This window comes from Orbicella faveolata, unplaced genomic scaffold, assembly GCF_042242905.1.
Source record: "Orbicella faveolata isolate gen_17 unplaced genomic scaffold, um_ofav_v1 contig_26, whole genome shotgun sequence".
Lineage (NCBI taxonomy): Eukaryota > Metazoa > Cnidaria > Anthozoa > Scleractinia > Merulinidae > Orbicella > Orbicella faveolata.
The window spans coordinates 19,608,522-19,629,220 of NW_028301554.1; the positions used below are offsets into that span (position 1 = coordinate 19,608,522).

General features: G+C 38.9%; 1 protein-coding gene across 3 annotated transcripts in view; it reads right to left on the minus strand.

The window, feature by feature from the left end:
- Positions 1–1,874: 1,874 nt before the first annotated feature.
- Positions 1,875–20,699, minus strand: part of LOC110066736 (tetratricopeptide repeat protein 37-like) — a 37,211-nt gene continuing 18,386 nt past the window's right edge. For 2 of the 3 annotated variants that reach the window (XM_089295128.1, XM_089295127.1), the window contains exons 17-53: positions 20,360–20,439; positions 19,653–19,752; positions 19,114–19,166; positions 18,455–18,526; positions 17,929–17,964; positions 17,757–17,841; positions 16,123–16,154; positions 15,787–15,887; positions 15,463–15,565; positions 14,909–15,001; positions 13,967–14,053; positions 13,777–13,861; positions 13,530–13,577; positions 12,189–12,267; positions 12,017–12,078; positions 11,634–11,690; positions 10,972–11,040; positions 10,649–10,723; positions 9,804–9,975; positions 9,105–9,198; positions 8,916–9,002; positions 8,630–8,757; positions 8,386–8,509; positions 8,117–8,235; positions 7,850–7,908; positions 7,426–7,472; positions 7,029–7,101; positions 6,662–6,718; positions 6,155–6,425; positions 5,553–5,722; positions 4,797–4,955; positions 4,004–4,092; positions 3,621–3,684; positions 3,459–3,515; positions 3,292–3,368; positions 2,685–2,799; positions 1,875–2,381 (exon numbers count right to left, since the gene is read on the minus strand). In XM_089295128.1, the coding sequence (XP_089151254.1) occupies positions 2,208–2,381; positions 2,685–2,799; positions 3,292–3,368; positions 3,459–3,515; positions 3,621–3,684; positions 4,004–4,092; positions 4,797–4,955; positions 5,553–5,722; positions 6,155–6,425; positions 6,662–6,718; positions 7,029–7,101; positions 7,426–7,472; positions 7,850–7,908; positions 8,117–8,235; positions 8,386–8,509; positions 8,630–8,757; positions 8,916–9,002; positions 9,105–9,198; positions 9,804–9,975; positions 10,649–10,723; positions 10,972–11,040; positions 11,634–11,690; positions 12,017–12,078; positions 12,189–12,267; positions 13,530–13,577; positions 13,777–13,861; positions 13,967–14,053; positions 14,909–15,001; positions 15,463–15,565; positions 15,787–15,887; positions 16,123–16,154; positions 17,757–17,841; positions 17,929–17,964; positions 18,455–18,526; positions 19,114–19,166; positions 19,653–19,752; positions 20,360–20,439 (3,453 nt within the window). In that variant the 3' untranslated portion in view covers positions 1,875–2,207. Of the gene's footprint in view, positions 2,382–2,684; positions 2,800–3,291; positions 3,369–3,458; positions 3,516–3,620; positions 3,685–4,003; positions 4,093–4,796; positions 4,956–5,552; positions 5,723–6,154; positions 6,426–6,661; positions 6,719–7,028; positions 7,102–7,425; positions 7,473–7,849; positions 7,909–8,116; positions 8,236–8,385; positions 8,510–8,629; positions 8,758–8,915; positions 9,003–9,104; positions 9,199–9,803; positions 9,976–10,648; positions 10,724–10,971; positions 11,041–11,633; positions 11,691–12,016; positions 12,079–12,188; positions 12,268–13,529; positions 13,578–13,776; positions 13,862–13,966; positions 14,054–14,908; positions 15,002–15,462; positions 15,566–15,786; positions 15,888–16,122; positions 16,155–17,756; positions 17,842–17,928; positions 17,965–18,454; positions 18,527–19,113; positions 19,167–19,652; positions 19,753–20,359; positions 20,440–20,699 lie in introns of those variants that run through there. The other variant, XM_089295129.1, reaches the window with a different exon arrangement.

Below are 20,699 nucleotides of genomic sequence, written 5' to 3' on the forward strand. Positions count from 1 at the left end.
TGTACGAATCGGAATGGCGTGGTGTTTTCCAGTAAAACACTCGTATCTGTATAAGCTTAATAGACCTTCATAAAGGTGGGTATTTCACATATTAATTAATACAGTTCAACGTTTCACTTTACCGAACATTCATGAGAGACTGTTGCAAATCATTGCACGAGATCAAGATGCCTGAAAGTCTTAAGGAACACAATCAAACACCCCTTGCTTTTAAGAGATCCTTACTAAAATATTATACAAATGCTGTAGATATTTTTGATCAAGAAGATATAAGGACGTGGCGGACAATTTGCCCAAAGTGCAATACCGCTAAGACCTTAACGCGCCCACTGCATTGCTGCTTTTAAGTTCCCTATACTAGATTTAGATTTATATATATTGTATAATTTTGTCTCTTAATTATATCTAAGGGGGCCGCTGTAATTGGCTAAGCTGTCGCGGCTCCCCTGGCCATTTTGTTTTGTTTTGCTCTCTGTTTTTTTTTGTTTTGTTTTTTTTGCTTCCTCTTCTTTTTCTTTTTCTTTATGTGTAATGGTAGGCCGAAGCTTAATAAATAAATAAAAATAAATAAGATATCACAGAAGATACCGGAATATAATGACCCTTGCAACACACATAAAAGTCGCAATCCTAGTGAGAGGAACGGTTTGGGAGGAGGGAGAAACGGCCCAAAAAGTACGGAAGGCGAGACTGAATGAGGTGAAAAAATAAATAAATAAATAAGGAGATAAGATACTTCAATGCCCGCCTTTCCTCTCCCTCTTTTCTGCAAACAAGACTAATAAGCCTGTGTGTATTGCCCTGAGATGATGACGGATTACTCAAGACTAAAAAATTTAGGAGTTTCTGACACAATTTTGGGATTGATCATTCCGAGAGTGACACTATTAAATGTAATATCTTGTCAATTGCAAGTGAGATTATTAGTATCTTTCAGTCTCCATGCACACTGATTATTCACTGATAGCCATGTCCTTCTTGTAAGCAGAAGTGCTGCAGCTCTGGTAGGTTTGTAATTCAATTTGTTGTCATAGTGTGGCAGCTGTTATTGTTTTGGGGCTAGAAGCATTGTTTCTGTTCTTTGCTTCACTGTTCTCTCGAAAGGTATCAAGCTTTTCATGTAAGACCTTGCGAGAGCGCTACCTGACCCCGTGCAAAAAATAAGTTTCCAAGCTCGGTATCTCACTGAATGCGCTATTATCGTCCTTCGCTTTACGTTACACGGCAGTTTTACAGAGGAATGTTTCGACGATGGGTCTAAATGGCTTCTTGCTGTCTCAGCTGAAACCATAGAGATACTTGCCCCTCCGTAGTCTAAGAAACGGTTGATTGAATGACCAATGAGTGACACGATTTTTACACTTTTCAGCGGACGGCTTGGAAAGTCTCCACTATATTTGCCCCAGTAGCTGGGTTGACTGTGAGAAGTACCAAAAGTGTCCGCCGGTCAAAGGTGACACACTATGTCAATATGCTTGACCCTTATAATATCACCCTCCCCTAATGGGAGGCTATAACAACAATAAAACGGTGTGCAATTACGTCAAGTATAATCGAAGTCTGCAAGTCCTTGACAAGTCAGGACCTCCATGGTCAGAAGACCCGTGATGCTTCATGCTACGTCAATGACCCCTGCAAATCGCATTGGGTACGTTCTGTGTGCCCCAGTACAATTTGTTTCCCCATACATGACGTACCTACCCTGCAAGGCGCCGACAAGGGCCAACACCCAACACATTCAGTTCTTAGGTTAGGCAGTACCTGTTTCTTTAGTTGTTTCTGTTTTGTAAAGGGTGCCATGGTTTTATAGATAGACTGGAGTTAGAGACTGAGTCTCCTTGATTCTTTACAGCCATGTAAAATGATTCAAATAATTAAACAAAAACATGTGCATCTCAATATATTTTCTATGGCAAGTCTCGATCGCTAGTTGCATTTTAAGTTTATTGATTGTGCCCAAAGTCTATAAAGTGTATAAAAACTGAATCCTGCTCTTCTTTGGGTAAGGCCATCTTGGATTATAAGATACTTTAATACGTCATTGAGTGGCAGAAATATCAACTACCTAAATGCTACTAAATAACTTTAAATTAAGATTTTGAGTTCCTTTAATATTCACCTTTAGGTTCAAAGTTAATATTTTTCTGTGGGCACTTACTTATTATTTATGGAACTAATTACTACACATTTCTATTGATGTCAAATTTTCAGCAGTATTCTTTCAATGTGTTCCAAAATAATTGTTCTGATGGATTCACGTGGACACATCTCTCCATTAAACGCTTCTTAGCTGTCTTGGACAGGTCTGCATTATTTGCAACTCGGTGATAAACCAGATCCAGTCTGCTGTTACCATCAAACGCGGCTTTAGACAAAAGAGCCTGTATATGGCAAAACAAAGTGATACAGTAGTCAAAAACTCGACGAGTAGTTGCTGTCTCTTAAATTAAAATGTAAAACAGTCAAATTTTTTTCAACGTCTTTAGCCGATCCCACTCGAAAGGTTCACGCTCGTTTCAGATCCTTTTTCCCAGACCCCTTTTTGTCGCATTTTTCACTAGCTAGTATATGAACGACATCTGAAGGAAACCAGCAACTACTTGGAGTCTTTTCGCGGAAAAGTAGTTGCATGATACCACTGATTCCAACACAAAGTCACGCCAACGACGGAAATCGTTACCTACCAAGGCGGCGGGAAGATCGTTTTTCTTCAAATGAAGTAAGATTAGCCAGTACTGAGCTATGCTCGAGCCTTTTGTGTCTGAGTTAATCACGTGTTGGAATGCGCGCCTCGCTGCCCTGCAAAAGACATTAAACAGACATAACTTAATAATAAATTAGTCATTAAACTTGAACGAAAAATACATCGACATTCTAGACTTCATGGGCTGCACTGCGAGATGAGGAGAACCTCAAAGGGATCCAGAAGTATTTCTAAGGCAGTAAATTGAAGACAGATCCTTTCTTGCTCAATAAATCGCACTGATTATCTGAAGAGAAGGTTTCCGTACATTGGAGCTCAGTTGTGGAATAACTTAGCTAGAAAACTAACTACTGTTATTGTAGTCAGGAAAATAGGTAGCTGGTTAATTGTCATAAATAGACTGATGGAAATACCGTGTACAAATAAATTTATCGTATCGTATCGTATTGTGTAAATAAGGAAGGGGCTTGGGAGCGGGGTTTAGCGCCCCTCTCCACCTCCCCGACCAAGTCCCTCTCTTGCCCGTGTAGGGAGGGGGATAGTTCTGTTTGTCATCGATACTTACGCAATGGAGTAATGAGACTTACCTAACATTGTCTTGAAGAAAATATGCGATTCCTTGAATTAGATAAGCAGCTGATAAGCCAGATTTAAACTTGAGAACCTGCGATTGAATAACAGAATACACCTTGAATTGATGAAAAATCCACAGACAGGTACAGAGGTATAAAATACACTTTCTGCTGCAACAAACCTCATTAGATGCTTCAAGAGTAAGGTTGATCCAGCGATCAAGGTCAGCGGACTCCGACTGAGAGAGACAAAATTGTACACCAAGCTTAAAAATAAGTATGGCTTCTCGCTTATCCTTAAGGTTAGAATTAGTATTAGTGCGGTTAAAACTTCATTCACAAACCTGTGCCAAACGTACAGCTAACCTTGCCAGTCTTATGAGCGGAACAACTCTCCAGCCTTGTGCCCTAAAAACATCATAACACTGAATTGAATTTTGAGTTAACAAGATACAGAGAAATTAGAAGTTCGACGTTCCGACTACATAAACATCTACTTAGATTTCTCACAGCAACAGTTTGGGAAAAAGAACACTGTAAATTCATGACAACTGGACTCTTTATCGTTTTTTTTTTTGTTTTTTTTTTGCATTTTACTCACGTTTTTGTTGCATTTCGCGTCAGCAAACATGGAGTTAAACTGGTAAATCTTGACAGAAAGAAGTGGGGGGTTCATAATTGACCCAAACATGAATTAATGAGGTAATTATTCCAAAAGCTTTCTCACTTGTTGTTCATTCCCGCTTGTAGACACTGACGATAGCAAAGTTCTGCCGCCGTTGCTGAGCCCTGATTGGCTTGAACTTCTGCTAAAACCTGTCAAACCCGTCAAACACGTTTTAATGAGAACCCGACAAGACGAATACGCATATAGAAGATGTATACTTGATAGGGCTGATTGGTAACACGTATAGGTAATCGTGTGAATGCGAGTGCAATAAGGTTTTACACTACGTCTGGTATTTGAAAATTCTCCCAAAATTGAACGAGCCCTTAGACTAGTGGGAGGCGCGGTGGCCTCATGGTTAGTGCGCTCGTCTCCGGATCGAGCGGTCCGGGTTCGAGCCCTGGCCGGGGATATTGTGTTGTGTTCTTGGGCAAGACACTTTACTCTCACAGTGCCTCTCTCCACCCAGGTGTATAAATGGGTACCGGCGAACTTAATGCTGGGGGTAACCTTGCGATGGACTAGCATCCCATCCAGGGGGGAGTAGAAATACTCCTAGTTACTTCATGCTACAGAAACGGGGATAAGCTCCGGCCTGATGGGCCACTTGACTCGTATGCAGACTTTACTTAGTACTTACCTTAGACTAGTGCAATTTGAAAAAATTTTCAAATATCACGATTACTCATTTATTATTTGACTGAGAAAATGACGAACGCACGTGCGTTAATTTGCATTGCAGTGCAATTAACAAATTACCGATAAATTTGCCTGTTCTCAGCCAATCACGAAGAAGAAATTTTCTCAGTCATGTTAGATATAACAATACTGAGTAACACTATAATGTTATTACCTGCCAAGCATTCGGTGAATGAACTGGACTGGACAGCAGAGACGTCTGCAGCATGTTCAGGCCAGTTTCGACAGGTTCTCCGCTGGCCAATAATACTTGAGCTTTCAGGAAATGCAGTTGGGCGGAAACATCAGGAACCGAGCTGTATACCGATAAGGCCTGTGACCGAGAAACATTGAACCACTCAACAAACTTAGAAAAAAGAAGGAGCAAAAGGATTGGTGATCCATGTTTCAAAGTAGCGAAATACTGCAAACTGGCTTATTCCCTCGTCATTGCTTGTCCTAGGTCATCCTAGGTATAAGAATCTACCGCGATAGAACGAATTAATCCAAATGTAGCTATATGTTGCACATAACCAAATGTCTCGCTTGTGTCAATTCAGCCTTTATTTCAGAACGTTTAGGTCAGATTTTGGATTCTTTTAATCTTAATGCTCTCACTGAAAACGAGATTCTCTCCGGATAAATTATCTTGACTCTATAGGGGAACAGGGATGGCGCAGTGGGGAGAGCACTCACCTCCCACCAATGTCGCCCGGGTTTGATTTCGGCCCGGTGTCATCTGCGAGTTGAATTTGTTGTTGGTTCTCGCCTTTCTCCGAGGGTTTTTCTTCGGGTTCTATGGTTTTCCTCCCTCCACAAAAACCAACACTACAAATTCCAATTCGACCAGGATAGAGGACTGGCATGAAACCAGGTAAGGCTGATGTGGCTTCCGCTCCAGATGTTGTAATTTATTTAATTTTTGTCTTACCTGATCAACGTGTTTAGCAGCTTCCTGATGGTGGCCTGAATACAGTAAGCAGTAGCCTCGGTGAATAATGGCCCAGGGTTGGAGGGTCTCCAGATGACTGGTCTGTGCTTGAACAAGGGCTGGCAGCTGATGCTCAGAAAGGGACTTAAGAGCACCTGTCTCCTGTGAAGCTATAACAGGAAATGTTCAATTCCTAGGTAAGTGTAAGAGCACCAAAAAAAATACAGTCTTTTATACAAAAAGCCAATACGTTAGAAAATACAGGTTACAGTCACCAACAAGAGCGACTATTTCAGAAACTGCGCCTCCCTTACAAAAGCTCTCTTCTTCATTTCCCATTCAACAAAATGGTCCAGATGTTTGCAAGGTTCTGTAAGGTTTTCATTTTTTCAAACGGTGGACTTATTATTTAAAAATCAATCATTTCTAAGGACGCGACCTCACGTCCCAGTTGTCCCGCCAGCATGACAGAATATCAAAATGTAACCAGCCAACAGCCCCGTTGAAAACTGCAGGCTCGTATAATTAAGACTGCTTAATCTCTTACTCTTATAGTAATCTCTTAATCTCTTATAGTGTTGACACGAAAAAACAATAAATACCTGTCAGTTCTGCAAATTGCGAGAGCCTGGCGCCAAGACCATTCTTTTCTGTTCTCAGTCCCTCGCGAGCAGTCGCTACATTATGAGCTGTTACAGACGCTGCAAGAACTGCCCAGCTAGACACGTGATCAGGATGCGCATGAACAGCCTTCTGGGATGCAATGAGGCCCGTCCGAGTTCTGTTTGTTGCGCTCTTAAGATTGGGTTTGCTGGCGTGATTACGTAAAGCTCCAGAGCCCACAAGACCGGCTGGGTGAAATGCGGGATTGTGCTGTTGAAGAACAAATTGTTTATGCTTGTGTTCAATCTGCGTAAGCCGACAGTTATGGAAATTCGTCTGTGTTTACAGGCTAGTTTCTGCCACAGTGCAAAGATCCGTGATGTGCTTAAGTCGCCCTTTGTTTTTTTTAATTTTTTTTCAAAGTAGAGGCAAGTGACTTGAAACAAATTTACGTTTTAGGCAGCAGTGTTTCTTAAAGCAATATTGAAAATCTCATGTTAACTAACCTCGGAAGAGTGACTTCCTCCAAGCCTAGAAGAAGACTCAGAACAACATGCAGCGGCCTACAGAAACAAACAAAGTCAAAACAGTAATGAATAGGTTGCTCCAAGTAACTCTGACTGATTAAAAAGGTCACAGGGGTTCCAATAAACAAATCAAAATTCGAAGTAAATAAACATAGCCGAGGCGAAGCGCGGAATATCTTGTGCGAGCAAGTCATGAAATTGGGTTTGGTTTACATCGCGATTAAAAAAGTTGCGCGATTTTTTTAACCCGATCACTTAGCGTGGCAATGCAAAACAAAAGCAAATGAAAACTGCTTACGACACTCAAGTGAAAACAGCTCATAACATTGAGCCACATCACAATTACCTCTAGTTCGTCAGGACAGGCTTGTAACAGGTAAGAAGCCAACTGACTCCAAAGTAAACTGCTTGCTGGATTCCTGTAACAGGAGAAACACGATAATTCACAGAGGCGAAAAATGCATCAGAGTTTTAACGGAAGCGGTCCGAAGTTTTATACGCCGAAGCTGCCACAGACAGTTCCGATTCCCTCCAATACTTAAATCGACAACAAACCCTAAAGGGTGCTCGGAAATACCACAAAAAAGCTAAATTGTTGGCTAACAAAGTTGTTGTAACAGAACAACACGAACTTTAGTTTCGTAAGTGGCAAGGGACACGAACAAGTAAACTATATGTTACTGTAAGTAATTTGCATGAAACTTGACATCTAGATTTCATTTTTATTTATTTATATATCATACCGGTGGATCTCTTTCATGATGTAACTTCGTCCAAGTTTGTGATTTCCCTGCGACAAGATAATACCAGTAACATTGAGGCAAATGACGGAGTAGAAACGCTAACCTATTTACCCAATGATGATTAACGAGTTCCAAAGCGTTGCTAAGTAACAGGATACGTTAGCGTGGACCAAGCGTGGATGTGTACGGCGTGCTCACGGTTGGTACTAAGAACATTTCTGATTGAAACAGAAATTCTTCAGGAGGATTAACAAAGATTTGCAAATCAGGTCGCTTCATACTACAACTGTATTATGACCTAGGCTTTAAGATGAAACGTATCATAAAGGTGGTGATAATAGTTTTGTAAAAGTTGAATGCCATGGAAGTGTCCAGAAAAGTACTATTTACACATTTATATGCACGAAAGCACTCTTAAAAATACCTGCAGAGCGTAAAACCTTGAGTACAGATAGCAGATATTGCCTGTTAAATCTTCACTCCCTACAAAACGAATCACTGTATTAAAAAGATGATACACAATTCTGGGTAGTAAAATTTACGTTGCTGCCTCTATTTAATTAGTAGGTCTTGAATTTATCATTTGCCATTTCTATCTCTTGTCCAGTCGATCAAAATTCCTAACCTTCCTTCTGTTTCACAACACAGTCCTCCACTTCCCCACCCCAGTCCCTTCTATACTTCATCTTACCATCATTCTGTTTCATTAGTTCGCCAAGAGCTGCTCCAGCTAAGGTAGCATCACCGCTGACCAAACCGAGGGAACAGAGCGCCATGAGCCCGCGCTGACAAGCAGGCTGTAACTGAGAACTGTAACAAAGGAGATTCCAAATCAAACTCCTGAAGAAGTTTTCCACAGCTAGAAATCAGACATACCCTTACTAAGAAAAGGTAGTTATTTTTGTCTCCAAAGCATGACATACTTTTATACGCTCTAGGCAAATGCAGTTTTCATCTCACCTTTTAAAAAGCATCGCCTTTGCTCCTTCTTTGTCATTCAATGTATATCCCAGCATGCCCATGGCGGTTAGAACACATGACCTGTCGGCGTCTGTATCAGCCAATTGAAAAGCTTGTTCGTATGCTGAAGGCGAAAGAGCAAATTTTGTTACACAATTTTTGATACTTTAGTTGCTGATCAAGAGAGGCACACTTGAAACATAATTGCATTTTTTACATTTGAACAGAATCGTGAGTTAGTCACCTTGATAGCTCTCTTTCGATTGACCTGCCATGAACAGTGATAGAGCGAGCCCGCAGACATCATGAAACATGGTCAGCGGCTTCACAGCTTGGTAACGCGCTACTGCATCCTTGTAACGACCCAGTGAACTAATGAAAACACACACACACACATAAAAAAATAATAATAATAAAATAAAGACTTAAACGTTAAAGGTATTTCCCGCTCAAGCTAATTGGCATCTTTTTTTGTGTTTATCTGACACAGGTTATTAGAAAAAGCATTTTAATTCTTCTAGACAACTTACCAAAGCACTCTGGCCTGGTTAACAAGCACAGAGTTTAAATACTGTTGTTGGCTTTCAGTGTCACTTTCCTGAAGAAGCTTGATTGCACTTCAGAAAATAAAACAAAGACAACTTCAGTATTGAAAACAAGGATTGCAAACACTGATACAAACAATAATTTCATGCCGTAACTGAAGTAACTCATGTAACCTTTCAAATGCTTTCTCTGCTTGTAAGAAGAGTTTCTGATGTTCAAGTAAAAGTCCATACATATTGTAAGCACCAGCGTTGTTTCTCAAACGATCTGAAAAAAAGTGCAAACACGGTTGTGACGATTTAGATTCGCGCGTACTTTTGAGAAATATTTTGTAAACGCAATAGAGTACTTTTTCCGTGTTTACATAGCCTCATCTAAGCATGAGTGTGGTTGGGAGAATTCGAGACAGATTCGAGAATTCTCCCATTCCTGAGTGTATACATGAGGCTATGTAAAAACGGAAAACGTACTCTTTTGCTTTTACAAAATATTTCTGAAAAGTATGCGCGAATCTAAAGCGTCACAACCGTGTACTCTCATCTAAACACACTTATCGACCAATAAGAACGCGCATAGTATAATAAGTATAGTATAGTTCAGTGTTCTGTTGGTGTGTACTATTTTGTACATTTTCACTGCCCTTCATAAAGCACTGAATGTATATTTTCCAGTAGTTCGCATTTATTGATTTTAGAATCCTTCAATTCTTTTATGCAGCTATTTCCCAACAGAATCTTTTCCTTTAACAAAGGACGTCATGCATTTAAAATCCATCCACTAATAACATGAGTTAAGTTTTCAGCAATTTCTTTTAAACTTATCCAAAGCAAGTGAACAGCAAATGCTATCCAAAGAGCAATAAAACGCAGTACCTGTGTATTTGCTGAGGGCAGTTGCTGATTGTAACACAGCTTTCCGGTATTCAGGATGAAGATGAGAGAGAGTGGGTACTGGTTTTCCTTTGAGTATCACGTGATTTTCATGTGACGTGTTGGGGGCAAGACCTGAGCACACCCAGTGAGCATAACCAATGCTTCCTTCAACCTGTTATGAGAAGGTTACGTTAGAAAACAGATTCAGTCAGCTCTCTCGCTTATTTTTGCCGGAATGGGGACAGAAGGCAATATTTAACCATTTATTTGCAGGGATGACAACGTTGTAATTTACAAAACCACGCGTCAAGCTGATTTTTTCTCCAAGTGAAACTCAATTTCGAACGTGAACTATCTCAAACTCATTAATAATTCACCAAGTTTAAACAAAGGAAATCATGACCGTGACGGTGTTTGGATATCAGATCTTCAATAACATACTAGATTTTTACGATTTTATTTCTTCCTTTGCTCCTTAGTTTTAGTTTCGATTGAGAAGATTCATCATACACTCATGACAGTGTTTGACCACATTTTCAAACACCTCGAAGTTCGTCAAAAATACTTCGCCACGCGTCGTATTTTCAACTTTCTCCTCGGTGTTTAGAAATGTGGTCTAACACGGTCTTTCGTGTTTGATATATTACATATTAGGTGCCATCAAAAGTTACATTGGACATCTGATGTCATTTACAAAGTCAAATAATCTGTTGAAGTGAAAGTAATTTTCACAAGCAACCTATAAAAGTGCCAAAGAGCCAAAGAGCTATATTAGGCTGCAGTCACATTGGATGTCTTATGACAGAGAATTAATTATGGTCTTGTAGTTAAATATGTACTCTTACATGCGAACCCAATTCTGTGGTGTGTCTGAACAGGTCCATAGCTTCTTCACTCCCAATAATCTCAGCAATGCTTGCCTTCAGATTCAAACAAATAAAAAGTAATTAATAAACCACAGACACAGCGTCAACACAAATGGTAATTTAAGACTACTTGATGGTGCTCATGATAAAATTATTTTACTTTGGGCTCTTACTTTCGCTAACTTGCTGGGTACGTTTACAAGAACTTGAAAAGACTTGCAACTATCCCTGAGTTTTATTTGACTCTAAGATGATTAAGCAACAACCAAGTAGGCGCATTTTGAGTTACAATGTTTTATTACCTGCCCAATCCAAGCTGCAGTGTAAGATGGATCTAAAGCTTGAGAATTCTTAAAGGCTTCGTGAGCAAGCTAGCAAATAAACATCAACATAAAATATCAGCGCACACCTGAAATTTTAACGTTACACGGACCTAAAACGTGGGCAAAATTATTCCACTTATCCACACAGTCAGTTCTGAAGACTTAAAATGTAGCCTAAATTATTCAAGTTCGTCGTTTGTAATCCGTGTCAATCTGCTCCATCCTTAACCATCCTTGTTCCTTTGTGGTTTATTATCATCTCTTTGGTGTTTTTCTATCTTAGTAAACTGCTATTTTCAGGTTTCGTTCAATGGAAAGGTAATTTTGTACGAGGCTAAAATAACTCAAAATACTGTGACTGAGTTCCTTTAAGCAATACTGGTCTGTCCAAAGTGAATCAATTTGACATAAAAACAGCCACATGGATTTGAATAGCTAGCTTGATGACTGTTATTACAATGAGCTGTGTTGTTTCTATAAACTGCTGTTAGTAGTCTGTCATGCGAACATCAAAACCAAGTAACAGCAAGTCATACACACATAGCAGATCACTTGAGTGCTACGTCGTTAGAGTCTAAGACATCTCCGTCATTGGGGCAGGACAGCATGTAATGAGAGGATAGATCGATAACATTATTTACCTCTATTTTACCATGTTTCAGGTACAGAACTCCTAGATTGGTCCAAGCTATAACATTCTGCAAAAAGAAAAAGCAAAGTGGAAGCTTTACAGTAACTCCCTTTAGAAACAGCTTGTAGAGCTGCCATAGAGCAACACAGTGAACAAAGGACATTCTACGACAGTCACTGTCTTGACAAAAATCAGCCTGTGGTCATATTGTTGTTTTGGTCAGTGCACGTAACCATGCATTGGCAAGCAAACGGTCAGCTGTCATTGCAAAACAAAGCTTTTTTTGCGGGGGGGGGGGGGGGGGTGGGAGGAGAGGTGTATATTGAATTTGGGGGTGCTTTTTGAATTTTCTCCTGGCTTAAAAAAAAAGAAATTTGCTCAGTAAACACTTACATTGGGTTCAGTCTTGAGGGACATGATAAATGAGTGCTGTGCGAGATCTGGATTGTTGACTTCTGCAGCAAAAAAAAAATTATAAAAAAAATGAGTTCAAATGATTAAAAATAATTGACTGGCCAAGGCAAACTTGACAAGTGTCCATGCAACATTATACTAGCACCATTACCCTTAGAAGCTGTCACTACTCCGAGGCTGTTCCACAGCTTATGACTGGACGGCTGAAGGGTTATTGCTTTCTTCAAGGCCTGGGGAAGCAAATTGATACATAAAACAAATAAAGCAGATTGGCAATATAGAGTAATGCGACAAATTTATTCACGTAATGTTCCTGATGTGTCGTCAGGCTGTATTTTGCCATGCCTTTTTGTAATGACTTTTGTCTCACGTGACTGTCATGATGTGCCTCGAGGTGTGGATACAAAGCAAAAACATCAGCCCTCCATATGGACTATATATGGGCTATGCAGGTATGTGCCGCTGTGAAGGGTATGGTTTTCAAGCAGTTTACTGTAGGATAGGGTATATAAATCAGAGCGTTTGGGTCTAGAATAGGGTATAATTTTTCACAAAACTGACTAGTTGGTTGAAGATTTTATCTAAACTAAGGAAACCAGGAGTTGCCACTCGAAATATAAAAAAAATCAAATCGACAAGTTTAAATTTACGCAAATCAGCCTCAACAGTGACGATAGATGGGGGGATTTGGGGAGTTTACTCTAGTATAGGGTAGCAAAATTCAACTGAACTAGCTCTGGTATAGGCTAAGGGTTCCAGGGTCCCAGCGGCACATCCCCACCCAGAAATTCCCAAAGTAACCCCCCCCCCCCCCCGCCCGGGAGGGCCAGTAAACTTTCCGTAATATCAATTTTAAAATCAACCTTAAAGTGCTACTGTGACCAAAACTCAATTCTACTTTTTCTTTGTATTTCAAAACTATATAACTGAACCACTAGGTGACCGAAGTTTTAAGCCTTCATTTCAAAAAGACGCCTGTTTATTTTGACTGAAATTTTTCTAATTAATGGTCCGCCATTACTAACTTTAAAATCTTAAGAGAACTGGATCGAGGATAAGATGACGTCAAAGACTCACTGGTTTGAAAATGCAATGCGTCTGCACGCGCCTAAATTAATATGCAGCTCGGGAGTTTCGAACTTTCAGACTTTTAAACTCGTGTTTTGCATGTACAATAAGCTGCGTTTACAAGCTGTAATTTTAAGCTAGTGAGTCTTTAACGTCATCTTATCCTCGATCCAACCCTCTGAAATCCAATCGATCAGTCTTGAATGTGAAATGGCGGACCGTGAAATCCTAAACTTGCACTCAAAGAAAAAAGCCTTTGGATAAAATTCGAAGCTCAAGATTTTGCCAGTCAGGTGTCAAACAAACACTCTTTTAAAATCTGAAGGAAAAAGGGAAGTGAATTTTTTGATCATAGTAGCACTTTGACCTCGGAAGAATCCCGAAAAACAGGGACCAACTTTCAAAGACAAATTTCATTCCACACCTGTACAGATCTATGAGCCATCTTTTCTTTCTCATCGCCTTCCAAAATCTACAAGAAAAGAAGAAAAAAGTTGGAAACTCCACTACAGAATGCATAAATGTACAGAATTAGTGGTCCTTACATATAGTCATAAAACCTCTCTTATTTTAGTGGGTAGGCATTTCAACCCTCGGTGCACTGGGAAACCTCAGAATTTGTCTTTGATTTCTGAGTATTTTATGATAAACGGTACTGGTATTTGACCTACCTTAGACTGCTGAAAACAGTTGAACCCTAAATCCCCCCACAGACTTCCACATTCTGGCTGTAGCTTCAGCGCTCTTCCATAAGCACTACAGTGCAAGGAACAATAGCATCAAATTAATTACTGTTCAAACAATAACTAAACACACAGCATGACCAAGACTTTCAAAGCAGAAGTCAGTATCAATACTAACCTGGATCCCAAAGCGAGAAGCTGTTTCTTGTCCAGATCACTGTGCTCTCCATGAATGTACTTCTTGAGATTGTCTGGAATTGTCCCTCTGTAGAACAAACACCATATTAATACTTTGGACGACGTTGCATACAAGTGCCCGCATCAATCATTTATAGGGACTTGACCAGACGTAACCACAATCTGCCACTATCTTCAGCCAAAGTTGACTGCGAGCAGTTTTTCTTTTGCTCGAAAATCCGTGGGGAAGAACGCAAAACAAGTAAGCGTGCGAACGTGACTGTGAACGTGACGGCTCGCAGCGAGCGGCTCGTGGCATCACCGCTCGCACGTCACGCTCACAGTCACGCTCGCACGCTTACTTGTTTTGCGTTCTTCCCCACGGATTTTCGAGGAAAAGAGAGACTGCTCGCAGTCTACAGCCAAAGTGACAACCTGTAAAAATTCTGTAATAAAGCACATAACACAAGCTGTAGCCCAATACCGTAACGATGGTGTGAGCAAAGATAATTTACATTTTGATAATCGAAATAAAAAAGTGAAGCTAAGTGATTTTTCACTTTCACTTTCTCAAGTCTTTGTAAAAGAAATAGAAAATATTTCTGGTGATGCCATCAAGTTATTAGAAACGCTAGTCAAACGTTTGTAGAACTCGAAAATAAGCTACGGAAACCTTTGCCTGTGGTTGGCTCATGTTCCAAAGTACTTCTCATTCTTGTAAACCTTCAGTTGTAGCTACTTGTGTTTCCATAACTCGGTAGAGACATAGAAAATGTTTGCTATTTCTTTAAGTAATAATCATCGTCCTAGGGTGCGTTCCTTCGGGATGATCAGGATCAGAATCAAAGATCTACGACCACTTGGGTTATCGCGCATCAAAGGAACCAAAGAATCCTTGCCCAGAGATGTGCACCCAGAACGTTACCCTCCAATGTTATCTCACCTAATGGAGCTATGAGATACTGGGTGAATAACTGTACAGCAATCACCGATTAGTTTCCAAAGACAAGAGAAGCCAGGTCTACACTGTACGGCTCTGTTCAAAACAAGAGTACCAAGAAAATGAAATTTAAAAAATACTTCACTTACTCACACTAACCACTCGTTCATCCCAAAAGAAACAGTTTATTCTGTTTTCCCAACAATGCGCTATTTTCCTGTTACTAGGTGATAGAAAAAATTAAGTTAGTGCAGTGTGACTAAGAAACAACCAATGAGAAAGGCTGTAAGAACAGGTGAGAGAACACTAGCTCATATCAAAACTAAGTACTTCGTTCTTGCTACTGATTACTGCAAACAATACATGAATTGCTGACATTATAATCATCACAGTTGAACTGCCGCATATCATGGCATGGCTGGATGGCTTCCAGTGAGTCAGAGTGAACCAGTCTGTCAGAAAAGATCGGCCTGTTCAGGAAAGGTATCATGACGACTGTGCAGAAGTAAAAAATAAATCAGTTGTTAACCACAACTAGCACAACTGTAAGCACCAACCTTGCCAAAACATTGATAGCTTCCATCACGCAGTCCACTGCTTTTCCATTGAAATCTTGCTGCAATGCTGATCGTGCTTGATTAAGATATGTCTCTCCTAGACCTACATGATAAAGGGATATTTATTTAGTTTTATAATACTTGTAAACTGTCCCAACTAGGATTTTGCAAGTTATGCGGATGTAGATATAGACGTTGATGTCAATGGAGATGCTGATGTCAGAACTGTGTTCAACTGTCACTTTTAAAACTTCACTTCTCAAGGAAAAACTGCACTTCAAAAATGTTTGTAAGAAAAATTAATTAGCTCAGATTTGTAATTACCTTTAAGTGCAGGAACATAGTCATGTTGCATGTCCAGAATTAGTTTATATTCCTTGATTGCTTCACTGTGAACACATAACAGTTGTTTAATGGCTGCCAACCTGAGGGTAGAATGGTTAAAACAAAATTATTAGTTAACCTGCAGATACAAGAACTATTTTCAGGTGATACATGGTCAGGTGACACAAATGACGAAAATACTTGTCACTTCCAGGGTAAAAGTGAGCCTCCTAATTCCCACAGATTTATTTAGATTCTCAGAAAAAAATACCCTCACTCAAAAGAAACACGGAAAGAAAATTTCAGCACTGCAATTGGATAACCAAGCCTACTTACTGATATAGGCAGTAAAGTGATGATGGATCAAGCTGTGGATTCAAAAATAAGTTATAATCAATATGAGTGATTATTGTCAGCCATATTTATATATTACCAATATTTATTTTTCTCTATTTGTAATATAATTCATTATTCGGCTAGCTCCACAAATGAGTAAGATGAACCAAGTCCAATGACTCCCCAACCAGCCAAGATGGGTAGCTAGCTTGGGATTACCAATTGTTTCGCACAAGAAAATGGTGTTCTTTAAGCCATCTAATAAATTCTTTATTGTCCAAACTTGTTCAGTCAATATGGCTGGTTATTGGCCTAGTTTTTTGCAAGATTGCAGACCTTGAGTGAGTCTCAACCCACAAACACACCAGAAAAAAAAAGTTGGCCAATAACCCATTTTGACATAATAATTAAATGAATGCACATGCTCTGATAGGTCAGTCAACTATGGTTTATTGTGCCAGTAAACTCATGGAAATTCCGTGTGTCTTCTGAATTATTATAAAAGCAATAGACCACAAGTTTCTATGGTTTATAGGCTGATAAACCACTAGGGATGTTGGAGGAACACTTGAAGAATTTGTAAATCATTCACCTGCGGCTCGTGATTTACAAATTCTTCTTGTGTTCTTCCAACATGCCACGTGGTTTATCAGCACATAAACCATAAAAACTTGTGGTCCATTGCTTAAAGTGCCACTATGATCAAATTCTCCATACCCATTTTTTTAAATTTTCACACACAATAGGTCTTTCCTAGATTTTTTTTGCCAAATTTCAATCTATTACAAACATTAGAACTCATGTCCTTTGGACCTTTATTTCTGAGAATTTACGGCCGCCATTAATTTTCCTTGTTCCAAGTCTTGGTTGAGAATTTGAGAAAATGACGTCATTTTCTCAAAAAATACCACACGGGTTGAAATTATAATAACAATTAGCACAGCAATTTGCATAAAGAATAACAAAAACTTTGGCTCATATATTCGTGCAATTTTTTACATTAATTGTTATCATAATTTCAACCCGTGCGGTATTTTTGAGAAAATGACGTCATTTTCTCAAATTTTCAACCAAGACTTGGAACAAGGAAAATTAATGGCGGCTGTAAATTCTTGGAAATTAAGGTCCAAAACCCACGAGTTTTAATGTCCGTAGAAAATTGAAATTTGGCAAGATCTCTAGGAAAGACCTAATGTGTATGAAAATGTGAAGAAATGAATATCGAGAATTTCATCATAGTGGCACTTTAAATAAGTCATGGCTGTGCTCTTGAGGTGCCCCCATGCAACAGGTGACTAACTTTTTCCTTTGAGTGACTAGAAAAGCTTTTCATATAAGCTCAAGTGTTGGGCACCCAGAATTTCAAGTTAGAAACCTTTGGGCTCCTTGTATTTTTCTTAGACCACAGCCTTGTAAGTGTTATCCCAATCTATGAGCATGCTCTATTCACTTTAGGACAGATGAACGGAATTAAATCATAATACATAGAGACCTTTCTTGTTAAAACCACAAGTTCCATGCACTCTCGGGGATGTACAGGTGGGACATTGATCAAACACTGTGCCCGCATATTTGATTAGGATATCTATTTGCAAACAAGAGGCAAAATACAACTAGCGGACTAAAATATGGACCTCAGCAGCTTTTGCAAAGGCCTTCATAGCAGCCATGTAGCTTCCTCGACTGATGTATGCTTCACCAAGACATTCCCAGCAATGCCTGAAAATTATTGTGATAAGAATAATTAAACTGATGAAGGAAATTCTGTAGTAAAGAAATAAATGTTACACATCCTTTACATCATACCTGTCTTTAAGATCTGCTCTTAAGGCACTCTGAAAGCTTCAAAAAGGGAATCAAACTTTAGCAATAAAGAAGGAAATTGAAAACTCCTCATAAATTATTATATTCAAAGTAAGTGGTGTTCATGCTTTTTCATTGTGACTGACCAAGGTTCTCAAATTTCAGAAATTTCACAAAAGTTCAGAAATTTGTGGGGAACATCTTTGTTTTATGGAATTGCCTTGAAATGAAACTAATTTTTAAACTAAAATTTAAAAAATGTATTTGTTCTGCTTAAAAAGGACATAAAACCACTGTTTTAAGATTGGGGATGAATGGGAAAATTAAGGAAGAATATTGATTCCTTATCTGACACGTGGCCACGAGGGAGGCAGGTAAATTTTTTTTGTTAGGCTTTAATTTCGCAACTGCTTAAGTCATGTATATGACTGTGATGATCAATCATGTCTTCACATTTTTTTCCAATGTTCAAATAAATTATATGATCTTTCATATATTCACAGGTAAAGGTACTGTTTGCAATATTTACCACGTGATTGCTTCCGTGCTCTCATTGTGTTTTAAGTGAAACAATCCAAGTCGCAACCATGCCCATTTACCTCTGAAACAAGAAACAACACTCTCACATTATGCATCTTTTGATACGAATGCTTAGTATTTGTATTTTACAAAACACATGAACTAATGTATATGGTATGACATCTCCACAGGAGTTATTAGTTTCTAAAGAAACCGTTGGGCTGCATCTCTGGGCAAGTAAAACATGTAGCTATTTATCAACTTGAAGTTTATAAATACCACGTGTTTGCACAGAAACTTTTGGTCCCTTCATAGGAACAGTAATGAAAGTTTTTAAATTTGAAATGGCTGTTTTCCCTTACCCTGTTATTATAGATGCATCACTATAACTCTATCAAAACAATGAAAAAAATTTCCACTTTCTATATTTATATAACATACTTGATTTGTATGTAAGTAATTGAAAATAAAAGCAGATTCTTTTAAATACAAACAGGTTCTTCAGTTTATTGCAGTTTCATCAACAGAGATATGGTTTGAAGCAGATGGCCCATCTGCAGTGCATTTTAATGTTTCAATTTCACATTTCTTGTACCAGTATCACTCATAATCCATCTCAGTCAAGTTGCCAAATCTCATATCATTGCTATAAGAAATATTATTGCTTACTCTCCAGGGGAGGACATAGCTGTTACATTCTTGTACAAGTTGAGTGCAGCAACCTAAAATAACCAAAATACCAAATCTCGGCATCCCAGTAAATTCAGAGCAAACAGAGTAATGAAATTCCAAGTCAAGCGTAAAAAATTTATTTGGGGAACAACATACAACTCACAAAAGTAACCACATTCTGATTACATAATTTCATGGCCCAGGTTGTTCAAAAGGTGGCTAACCCCATCCACTGGATAAATCACTATCCAGTGGATAGCGTGGTTTGTTTTTTTAACCCTGATCTACTGGATAGAGATTTATCCAATGGATAGCATTATCCAGCCTTTGAACCACTGAGGCCTGGTCTTACACCTCATTTTACAAGTAAATTACTGCAGTTTTTACATCCATCAAATGAAAAGTCCCGTAAGTTGTTAGTCAATAAACTAAGGAATCACACATCAATCTTCTAAGAGATCAGATTTGTTAACTTTGAAAGCGGTCAAAACAACCAGTAACCAGAAGCAACTTGTCAACAAAACTGCTTTATCTACCTCATCTTCCAATTCCATTAGAGAATCTCCTAATGCTATTCCAGCAGCATCAGAATTTGGATCAAGATCAAATGCTTTCTGATAGCAGCGGCTGGCTTTGCTGTTGGTGTAGAAACAAAATAACTTTATAAACAACTTATTTAACTGGTGTATAGTACATAATGTATAGTGTATTATATTTTAAACTGCTCATAATTCATACTGAGAACAACTTATGACCAATTCAATAGACCTCTTCAGCGATACAGCGGCCATTTTGAATTCTATTGTCTCAAATTGCTATTATGGGATGCTCAGGGGACAAATTAGTATGTATTTGCCCCCTGAGCATCCCATAATGGCTATTTGAAACAATAGAATTTAAAACGGCCACCATATTGCTGAAGAGTTCCATTGGCACGCTAAGGCCCACGACAAATGGACAAAACTGATCTTAGAAAATTGTATAATGTACCTTGTCCTACTTTGGTATATTTGCCATTCATTCTCAATTATGAAACTTAAAGAGCTTGGTCAAAATATTAAAAAACAAACAGCAGCAATTATTTATACAGCCAAACCCCTCCTTGGGGACAGAAGAAAGTGGATGTTGTAGAGAGGTGGCCGTTAGTGGAGGTTTGACAGTGCATAGTTTAAAAGGCCAGTCAGTTGGAACCACATTTAATAACACAGACATTTGCAAACAACTTGATAACAGTGTACAGTACCTTACATCTTTTAGCACTTTGAGATAGTAGTGTCCTAAATACAGAAATGATGGGGAGTAGTATGGATCCAACTTGGCTGCCTATAAACATATCAGACTAATGATTTACAATTTATTGGTTTTCTGTGAAGCGTGTTATGCAATTACCCACACAACTTATTTTAAACTTTCATTTTTAAGCCTTGTGACAATATCTTTTTATTGAGTGACTGCATTGGGTGAATCCAACAATGAGTTCTAGAGAAAAAGAATTGTAAAAACCTACTTTGTACCTGTAGATGTGACTACAACAACAAAAACAACTTTATTTGTACTCATTCCGCTAGAAAATGAACAGAAAT